The 10352-nt window shown below is 55.4% G+C and overlaps 1 protein-coding gene across 4 annotated transcripts; it reads left to right on the top strand.

Moving 5' to 3' along the window:
* Nucleotides 1–97: 97 nt before the first annotated feature.
* On the top strand, nt 98–10207 carry PLIN1 (perilipin 1). Of its 4 annotated transcripts, XM_064456245.1 has the most exons (10): nt 98–2360; nt 2920–3405; nt 4169–4227; nt 5597–5795; nt 5948–6030; nt 6395–6647; nt 6826–7025; nt 7569–7715; nt 8392–8628; nt 9138–10207. In XM_064456245.1, the coding sequence occupies exons 3-10, from the start codon at nt 4183–4185 to the stop codon at nt 9507–9509; spliced, it is 1536 nt and encodes a 511-aa protein (XP_064312315.1). In that variant the 5' UTR covers nt 98–2360; nt 2920–3405; nt 4169–4182; the 3' UTR covers nt 9510–10207. The 4 variants fall into 4 exon arrangements, with proteins under 4 accessions (XP_064312315.1, XP_064312313.1, XP_064312314.1 ...); XM_064456243.1 differs by having other exon boundaries at nt 98–875; nt 2920–4227; XM_064456244.1 differs by having other exon boundaries at nt 2920–4227; nt 8395–8628.
* Nucleotides 10208–10352: the final 145 nt, after the last annotated feature.

The following is a 10352-nucleotide window of genomic DNA, read 5'->3' as shown; positions in this document are numbered from 1 at the left end:
TGCGTGTGACTTAGAGGGTGGGGAAAAGAGGTGCTGATGGAGGAATCCTCCCTCCCATCTCCAAATTTTCTGAAGGATGATACTGTCAAAGAGACATTGGCTATATTTGCTCTTGGGTTATAGAGCTGTCCTTTTGCAGTAGCAAGGTGGCAGCCAGACTCATCAAACTCATGTTGCAAAAACTTGAAGACGTAAATCTGTGAGTACCTGGTAAAACTGCGTGTGACACGCCCTGGAGCAAAATGACATTTTGACAATTGCCATCAGTTGCCCTTGAGTACTGGTGGAGAGAGCTGGAGCCTTCTGCCCAGCGTGGGCACAGCTGCGGTGGGAGGAACAGGTGTGCCTGCATTTTAGTATCTTATAAACAACCTTTCATTTGGATGGGTCTTAGTGTTGTAGGGCAAATCGTTGCAGCTGTTTAACAACAAATGCCTGATCAGGGCAGGGAGGGAAGGGTAATATCTCCAGCTAAAATGGGAGGGATGGATCTAGGATAACCATTAAAACCAAGCTTACTGTTAGCTCCTATCCCCTGCAGGAAGAGCTTTGCAAACTTGGAAGCTCAAAAATGTCACTTACTGAACAATGTATAAAGCATTGCATTCAGCAATGTTTTAGCAAGAGTTTCCTCCTGAATTACTGGTCTCACACACATTTCGTAATGGAAACAGTGAACACGGGAGGGGTCTGCATGAAATGTGCAATGTAATCTTCTACTCTGCTTGCAGACAAGGCCTTCCTAATGCTTGGCATGATATTTCAAGAAATGTGTGAGCCATTTGGGATTCCCGGATGAGTGGCAAGAATGATCAAAGGTCTGAAAACCAACATCTCCAGGGAGGGACCAAATGCACTGGTTCTGCAGATTAAAGGTGATGGGGGAGGGTGTGAGAAGGTTTCAAGTATCTGAAAGTTTGACTGCCAATAGGAAGGCAATAAATTGCTCTCTAAATCCATCCAGGAGGTCATACCTTTATATTGCAGCAAAGGAGAACTATGTCACAGGTGACTTTTTTGAACTGTAAGTAAAATAAAAAGACTAAATGGATTACCCAGGAAGGCAGTCCTTAAAAAGAAACCGGACAGACAACTTCCAGCAGTAGTTTAGGGGGTGCTGATCCTGCTGTAGGGCACGGAAATATATGAGTTACCTCTCCAGCCCCCTCCCAGACCTAAGTGTAAAGATGCCTTTTCAGGTCTTTGGGGATCTGGTTCATCCCCTCACCATGGTACATTAATGGCTATGGAGCAGACTGCGGAGGCAAGGGTGTAAAATTCTGCTTGCCTGCACCCAGCTGATCCGGTGAGCTCTAAATGTTGTCTGTAGAAACACAGAAAGTATTTCTGGTGTGGGGTGGGTATTTCTGGTGTGGGGTGGAGGCAGTGGTAGCTTTGCACTGCAGAGCCCCCGGCTGGCACAGCTTTTGCCCCGGAGGAAGGGGAGGGGATGAGCGAGGGTGTTAGTAGGGCAAAGGCTGTGTTGTCTGTTGATCCCAACTCCAGCCAAGGCAGAGAGAAGGTTGGCACGCCCCCTGCACTTTTAGCAAGGCCAGGAGGGATGGAAAATGTCTCAGTGCCAAGAGAGCAAACTTTTGAGCAGGCTGCTGCCCTTTGTCCCGCTGGCTGGAGAGCAGTGACTCACCCCGCTGCCGAGCTGGAGACAGCCCAGGACATTGATATGCCTCTGTACCCAGCTAGCAAGGCAGGCCTGCGAGCTTTGCAGAAACTCTTTGGGAGGAAAGGGGATATTTTCCTCCCATGTGCGGCTTTCCCACATCCCTGGGAAGTACCCCACCACCACGTACGAGCAGCCCAGCCAGGAGCAGGGAGATACGCAGGCGCATGGGGCGCACGCCTTCGTGTCCTACATGAGGATGCTGGGCAGCTGCACACCAAGGTTCTCCCTGCCTTCTGCCAGGTGGCCCAGCAGACGCAGCAGCCCAGTCAGCAGGCTGCCTGGGTCTCCCATCTGCACTCATCCCCTCGGGGTATTGCTTTGTCCTCTGGCATTTGTCCTATTTCCACCATGCTGTCTCTGCAGTGTGGCTCATCCTTGACCTCCGTAGTCAATAACCAAAACCTATCACAGCTTCGTACAGGTGGTGTCTTCTTTCTTTTCAATCAATACCGGAAACAGATTTGTTAATTATGTTGTGAGCTCGCAGGGTGCCTCCCACACAGCAAGGCAGGCTGGCTGCAAAAGAACAGCAGTAGCGAGAGCATCACTAGTGGGTCAAGGAGAGCAGTTTTTCCTCTCCATGCAATACTTGTGAGGCTACATTTGGGGAACCGTGTCCTGTTTTGGCCCCACCAGCACAGGAAAGATTTTGATCTGGAGAGAGGCTAGCGTTAGGAAGGTAAGACATTTAGGGGCACGGAGCACATGCTGTACCAGTGGACTGGAGCATAAACTCTGCACAAAGGTACACAGACCAAGGATAAGAGGTGACAGGCAGAAATTGCAACAGAGGGAATTCCAGTTGGAAAAAATGGCTTATCATGAGTGAGGTTCGCACTGGAGCTGGGCCCCAGAGAGACGGGAATCTTATCCTTGGGGATTTTTGAGACTTGACTGGCTGAGACCTTCAGCAGCCTGATCTAGCTTTGAGGGTAGCCCTGCTTTAAGCAAGAGTTAGATGCAGTGGCTTCCAGAGATCACTTCCAACCTGACTTTTTCTCCATTTCTGTCTACTCTAAATGCCTAGAGCTTTCCTAATCCTCAGTTAAAAGCCTTCCTAATCCTCAGTTAAAAGCCTTGCCAAAATCCTCAGTGGATTCTTTTAGAAATTGCAGACCTGACCAAACTAGATTGTTTTGTGCAGGATGTGTACCCTGTGCCTGCCTTCTGCTCCTTGTGGTTAGTAAACTCTCCTGGGAAGGAAGTATGTTCTTCGTCTGTGTTGCATTTCTCAACAGGATAGGATCCTGGTCCACCACGGGGGATAACAGGGGATACAGAAACACAAGATTTTAATCTCTTCCACACTCATCATCCCCCCATTGTCTATTACAAACCCTGCCTGACTCTCCACCTTCTCCATGGCTGCTCATGATCTGTTGCTTTTGAGGTGGTGAGGTCCAAGGGTGACTTATTTTAATCTTCTCTTGGTGGAGTGGCATTAAACACCAGTGCATCCCAGCTGTATCACAGCTTCTGGGCTCTGCAGGGAAGATGATGAAGGAGATTTTCTGCCATCATCTGTTCGAAATTACAGTGCTTCAGGGAGCTCTTTGGCCAGTTTCCACCACAACCCGTCAACTCCCAAACCCACGCAACTGGGAGGTGGGGCCTTGTGGTGGTAGTGGCTGGGGCACCGTGCATCACTCTCAGAGGACCCGGGCAAAGGGACAGCACAGCCACCACCCTCTGCTCCTGCTCTGCCAGGGACGGGCTGCCCCTCGGTGAGTAGCCTTTCCCCACCAGGTGCTCCGGGGACAGCTTCAGCAGGACTGGGTAGAGGATGAGAGCAGGGATCACCCACACTCCCTAAATCTCCTGAATTTCACCTGCTGCTGAGAAAAGGGGGTCTGTGCCGGGGGTGGGAGCTGGAGGTATGCTTTCAGGTGTCACCCTGCCAGGAGCAGTGGAGACAAGTGCTTTGCAGTGCTTTTGCCCCCTACATCGAGCCGGGGCTCTGCAGGGATGGGCACTGGCATCATAAGCGGCAGAGCTGTGGGGCAGATGAGTGGGAGGGGGATGCTGACCATGGCTGGGCAGCTCACCACATCCCTATCCACAGCTCCTTTCTCTGTTCCTGTCCTGCCTTCTTACCCCTTCTCAGCTTGCATCTCTCACCTTGGCCCCCATGCACATCTATTAGTATCCTGGTTGCTCTGAGTTTGCTTTACAGCTCTGCCAATGCCCTTTATTCTTCCTTGTACTGTAGCCCTTCCAAACTAGATGCCTCTCACCTAATTTTTTGCCTCTTTGGGTGTTAAGACACACTAGCAGGGGAGGGCTGTGTGGAGTCATTGGTTTTACAGCTTAACTGGTAAAAAGTCAAGTATTTGGCAATGCTGCATCCATTGCACCCATGGGGAGGTGCATGTCTCAGCCCAGATCCCGGCTCCATCGTGCTCTGGGGGTGCAGGAGTGAAAAAGGTGATTCCCAAGTCCAGCCCTGCCTTCGCAGCAGGGTCTGTGGCTCCCAAATTTGCTTTGCAGGTGGATCCATCAGGATGACGGCAAAGAAGAATCAGACTCTGCAGAATGGAAGCACCAAGGTGAGTGCAGGAAGAGGGAGAGGGGGGAGGGCAGAGGTGTGCCAAAGGTACCAGGCAGCTCATACCAGCTCTGCCAGGTGAATATGAGTCACATCTGATGCCGTCCCACATGTTGCCCTGTTATCTTTATAGGGATCTTTACCTGTAATAATACAGAGCATCATCAAAGGGAAAGTATAAAACCTTTTGCGTGCTTGACATTAAATAGTTCAGATTCAAGAAAGCTAACTCTGGGTGATGTAAGCCCCTGGTGATACCTGCTGCAGTGCCTGTCTTTCGTCTGTGTCCCCACTGTGGTCCCTGGACCTCCAGCAGTCACGCTGCTATGGAGGCAGCACTGCTCTGAACATCTAGAGCCCCCGGGACTGCTGAACTGTGGGATTTGAAGGGTTGGCTCCATGTCAAGCCAAAATTAGCACAATACAGCACAAAACAATAGTTTTTATCAAACATGCAGATTCACGGCCCGGTCATGGTCACAGGTGGTATGTGAAGCCAAACTCAGCCTCTCACCCACTGTAATCAGGGGAAAGCTCACCTTTTTCTTCTGCTCTGTCCTGTGCCACCAGAACAGTGTTCGTCCCATGGCTGCTATGATGAGCCAACGTTTGCTCTGTTCCTCCCTTGGGGCTGCAGTGTCTCGCTCGGTTGTCTCACCTTGCCACATGGGCTGCAGGTGAAAGCAGGAGTGGAAGGTTGGAGCTGCACATTTATCCTGCTCACCCAGCGTTGAGGGATTTACCCTGAGCCGTGCTCTGGCACTGGCAGCACACACAGGAGTTGGCTGTGCTGGTTTATACTGGTATCCCATGACACCCATGCAGCAGGGTGGGGGGACGCAGTGCCTTGCTGCCTCAGAGAGCTCTGGTGCCCTCTGCTTCAAAGGCGCCTACCAAAGCCATTAGGGACAGACCTGCTCCTCTCCCCTTCTCCCTTTTGAGGTCCATATCCCTTACTTGTCACAGTGGTGACAGGACAGACAGGGCAAAGGTGCCACATAGGCAAAATGGACTTTGCTGGTCCAAGGACAGGAGCAAGGGCTGGGTCAGATGGAAGAAGCAGCAGAGCAGGGTGGAAAGCCAGAGGGAGCACCTGGACAGTTGGGCTTGGGAGATGCAGACCATCACCCCTCTGATGCTGCCTTGGTGTCCTGCTCCTTCAGCAGCAGCAGCCACCCTGCTTGTCCATGGCTGTGCCGTACACAACATAGCTAGGAGACCCTCAATGGGGTTCAAGAAATTGCCCTCCTCCAGCGTGAGCTGAGGTCCTCTGTGGTCACTGCGACACACCATATGCCGCCGGCGTGCAGGCAATGGGGTGTTCCTTGGGAATGGCTGTTGGCTAACCAGTGCCTGTCTGCCATGTGCAGGAGAACGTGGTGCAGAGAGTCCTGCAGCTGCCGGTGGTGAGCTCAACCTGCGAAAGCCTCCAGCGAACCTACACCAGCACCAAGGAGGCCCACCCGCTCGTGGCCTCGGTGTGCGAGGTCTATGAGCGGGGCGTGCAGGGTGCCAGTGCCTTAGCCATGCGGAGCGTGGAGCCCGTGGTGCGCAGGCTGGAGCCTCAGTGTGAGTCCATCCACCTGGGGTGGGGGGACACAGTGCAGGGAGGCATGAGAGCCTCCCTCGGTAGGACAGCACTGGCACTAGCACATGAGACCCCCTAGCGCAGCCCAGGAGATTTTCTTACTAACCCACCCCCATACTTTTGCCCAAGGCAGTTGCTGTGGCTAACGACCTGGCTTGCCGGGGCTTGGACCACCTGGAGGAGAAGATCCCTGCCCTCCAGTACCCCGTTGACAAGGTAAGTCACAGGCAGGACAGTCTGGGACCCCCTGGCCTCTCTGCAGAGCCCACAGCACGTCTCCTCTGATCTTGTTTCTGGATGGTGATGGGCCACTCAGGGGAACAGGGCAGCACCTCCAAGCAAGGACTCCTCTAGGGGCTGCTGGAGCTCAGGGGATGGTTGGGGCACTCCAAATATAGGTCAATAGTGTCCTATGTCCCATCCTTGACAGCTAACTCCAGCCCAGGCTGGAGAGAGCTGTTATTTCCCTCTCGGGGCTATCTGCTGGCATGGCCATAGCTAGGGTCCCCGTGGTCCCTCCGGCTGTCCCATGCCACCCCAAGCACACTAGCAGGGCTTTTCTCCATCTCTCCACCTGCAGCTCGCATCTGAACTGAAGGACACCATCTCCACCCCACTCCAAAGTGCCAAAAGCACCATTGGCACCTCCATGGATAAGATCATGGAGCTGGCAGCGGAGGGCTATGAGGCCACCAAGAACACAGTGGAAACAACGGCAAGGTACACAAGGAGGAACTCGGTGAGCCAGATGGCAGCTGCGGGGGTCGACACAGCCCTGGGAGGGCTGGAGAAGCTGATGGAGTACCTGCTGCCAGAGGAGGATGAAGAAGCAGGTAGTCCTGCGGCCCAAATCCCCTCTGAGCATGTCTGGGGAGGGCTGGCTGCATGTGGGGTGGCGTCTTGCTTCTGGGGTGCATGTGGCAGGAGGAAGCCCCTGGATTTTGGTGCAGGGATGCCTAGGAGGATTGTTCTACCAGGACGTAACCCTCCCCACTGCTCTTCTGCCTTTAGATCAGAAATCCAAGGAGACGCATGGGTCAGCAGTAAAGGTGTCCCAGCAGCAGCCCAGTGCTCCCAGTGCTCCCAGCACCCTGGACCGGATTGGTGCCTTGGTTAGCACTGCCTCCCACCGTGCTTACCAGCAAACCACCCAAAGCCTCCAGCGTGCCAAAGCCAAAGGGCAGGAGCTGGCCACCTGGATCCCCGTCCTGGTGAGTGCCAAAACCCACCTGTCAGGTTCCTGTCCCGCATACCCTCTTTTGAGCTAATTCTGCTTTTGGATGAAACATTTCAGGCTCTTTGGAGCACATCTGAGAGCAGAGTGGTGGGCACTGCTGGTGGGTGCTGCTCAGTGGGACAAGCGAGAGCTGGCAGTTCCCGTAGCACGTTCACACACAAACTTGTACCATGTTAGCAGGATGAGTTATTTTTAGCTGGTTTCCAATGCATATTGTTGATTTATTGCCTTGCCATAACATCCTCCCTAAAGCAAAAAGCCCCCTAGAGGCCCGGAGAGGAGGGGGAGAAGGAGGAGCATCTCTCCCACCCAGTTCTGCAGTGAGAACCCCTTCCCTGGCCTGTGCCAAAACCGTGAAGCTCCCAGCTGCCCTCGGGATGTCTTCCCATGTGCATAAATGAACGCATCTGCTCCCTGCAAGCCCCAGGGCCCCTGTGAAATCCTCAGGTTAAGCAGGATGGGGTGGATGGGACCTGCCAGCCCCACACCGAGCAGTGTCTTTCTGCTCCCCTCCCAGGGCAGCTTGGCCAAGCCAAGTGAGCCCGAGGAGCTGCAGGTCCATGGTGATGGGCAGAGCACTGGCTGGCTGAGCCGGCGGCAGAGCAAGGTGCCGGAGCAGAAGCAGGAGAAGGCAGGGAAGAAGGACGACAACCACACCAAGGAGGTATGGAGAAAAGGGGGGCAGTGAGCCAGGAGCACCCCAAAGCATCCTCCTGTCTATGGGCCATGCCAGCATGGAGGATGATCCCCCCACACCCTTGGGGACCAGGCCCCCATCCCTGCTGAACACTGGACTGCAGCTTGGAAGAGGCAAGGAGGGGTTTGGCAGTGGGGCAGCCCCCTTCCCTGACTCCCTGAAGCTGGGTGCTGTGGGCAGCCTCTGTGCCAGGCAGGGTCACCCTGGGTTGTATATTCAAGACTCCTTTGTTGCTGTGGTGTGTCAGCACCAAGTGCCCCACTGAGCGCCTGAACAACCCCGAAAAATTCCCCCGCCACGGTCCCAGCAGCGAAGGGCTGTGTGAGCTGGCGGGGCTGGGAACAGTCCCCAGCAGCAGCTCCGCTGGGACACGGGGACAGGAAGCGACAGGTCGGGGTTGCTGCCTCTGCCTGCAGCGGAAGCACAGCCTGGGACAGGGGGTCCCACGGGGCCTGGGAGTTGGGGGAGGTGAAGGGGGACAGGGAGTGACCCTGTACAAACGGCTGAGGTGGCTTTTGCAAAGCAACGAGTCAAAAACACCGAGGCTTTGTGCTGAGGAGGGGATGGGGAGCCCAGGGCTGCTCCTGTCCTGCCCAGAGGGGCTGGCGGGGCCTGGGACAGCAGCTGAGCTGGTTTCTCTCAGCAGGCAGGGGACAGCCCCGGGCTGGTGGGCAGCGTGGCTCACAACCTGCAAACTGCCTGTGCCTCCGGCATTTCCAGCGTGAAGAAGGTCCCGGCCGTGGCCTGGGATGCGGCAGAGGGCTTGATCCTCTTCACCCCCCGCAGGCTGTCCAAAGCCATGGAGACGGTGGATGCTCTTGGGGGGACCCTCGTCAGTGCCCCCAAGCATCTGCTGGGCACCCTGTATAGCTATGTGCCGGTGAGTTTGCCCCATCCACCTCCAGCAAACCCCATTTTGCCCAACCTCCTCCCATGAGCACCCCATGGCACCAGGCAGTGCCAGTAGGTCTCAGAGCGGGAAGATGGGGTGCTGTTGGGACACCTCAGTCCCACCCTCCTCCTGAGAGTCCCCCAAGCCATGACAGCAAGTTGCCTCTCACAGAGCAGGTAAGTCAGCCAGTGGTGGCATCTTCACACAGTTCATGGTCAAGCCAGGGTGTGACCATAAATTCCTGGGATGGTGAAAGTTCAGGTTCAGACTGTGTCCCCTCTCCTTTTTCCCCATCCCACTGCTCCCTCAGGACCCTTTCTTCACCACAACTGCTTGGGGGGGCTGCAGCCACCCACTCCCCCTCTGCTGGGGACCCCTCTGGGGACAAATTGGCCTGTTCTGAGGATCCCCCTGGTTTTGGTGGGGGCTGTGTAGCAGAGGGAAAGCAGAGCTGACAGGTGGGTGCAGCCCAGCCGGGCGCTTACCCCATCTCTCAGCTCCGCAGGCAGTCAGTAAAGGAAGAGGAGGCAGCCGGGGGCAGCAAGCCCAGCCCAGAGACAGAGGAGAAGGAGGAGGACTCCAAGCCTGACACCCCCTCTGCAGAGGAGAAATCCCAGCTGAAGGGTGACTGGCGGCTGTACCGTGGCCATCACCCCCTCTCCTTCCTGGGGCTGGAGGACCCCCTCTTCCTGCGGCACAACCTCTACCGCAGCCCTGCCTTCGAGCCCGAGTGCCCCCTCCCGCGGAAATCTGCCTTCACCCCCTACAACAGGCGGGTGAGCGAGGGCTCCTACCGCTTCAGCCCCGAGGCCATGTACAGCCGGGCTTACTACACCAACCTCTACAGCCCTGCCTTCAAGAAAGACTGAGCTGGCAGGGAGGACGAGCACATCCCAACCCCCCTCTATTCCTGCCCCCCAGCATGCTTTGCCTGGACCCCTGCCAGCTTCCCGCACACACACCTGTACCAGCACAGGAGCTCAAAGTGGTAGACATGCCATGGGATGTCATCTCCTGGAGTGCATTGGGGCCAGGATGGGGGAATAAAGGCAGCCAAAAGCTCTGTTGGTAGAAGAAGAAGGTAGAGGGAGGTGGGACCAGAGGGGACCAGAGAGGTGAATGAGATGCCGAAAGAGTGGTGAGGCTAAAAAAGAGAAAAAGGGACTAGCCAGGCCTGGCACTGGGCCACCCTGGTCCCCGTTGAGCAGATAGCGTCGACTTAGGCTACATGTTGAGAACAACACTGAGACAGCAGGGAGGACATCATAGCCATCAGACATCACCATAGCAAGCCTGGTTCCCCATCCTTCCTCGCTCCATCCCACCTCACAGGGCCTGTCATGGCCACAGATTGTTCCTCCATGGAGGAGCTGAAGGTCCCCACCGAGCAGCAGGATTCATGAGTCAGAAAGCCCTGGGCACCCACCCACAGCTGATGGTGGGATGGATGGTGGGGTCAGGAAGAAGACCAGTGAGAACAGGTGGAGCTCCTGGAGCCCCTCTCTCCCGTAGGACCACCTGGCTTCCCGCAACACCTTGTATCTGCTGCAATAATAAACCTTCCCAGTCTGCCCCTTGCTCCATCTGCTTGGCTGCTTTACAGGAATGAGCCACCAAAATGAGGGAGCAGAGAGGGGTGAGACACCCAACCCGGGGCTGAGAGAGCAGGTATGGGAAACTCATCCTCGGGTTGCTGCCGCAGGGATGGTGAG

The sequence above is a fragment of the Phalacrocorax carbo genome, chromosome 7, assembly GCF_963921805.1.
Source record: "Phalacrocorax carbo chromosome 7, bPhaCar2.1, whole genome shotgun sequence".
Lineage (NCBI taxonomy): Eukaryota > Metazoa > Chordata > Aves > Suliformes > Phalacrocoracidae > Phalacrocorax > Phalacrocorax carbo.
Note: the sequence above shows the minus strand (reverse complement) of the source record. Positions and strands in the feature narration are given on the sequence as shown.

Bases quoted from the DNA above. Each gene is read 5' to 3' on its own strand.
- PLIN1 (XM_064456243.1), top strand. From the start codon at position 4,018: ATGCTGCATCCATTGCACCCATGGGGAGGTGCATGTCTCAGCCCAGAT. The intron at 4,228-5,596 runs GTGAGTGCAGGA...TGCCATGTGCAG, and splicing joins TGCAGAATGGAAGCACCAAG to GAGAACGTGGTGCAGAGAGT. The intron at 7,716-8,391 runs GTATGGAGAAAA...GGTTTCTCTCAG, and splicing joins ACGACAACCACACCAAGGAG to CAGGCAGGGGACAGCCCCGG.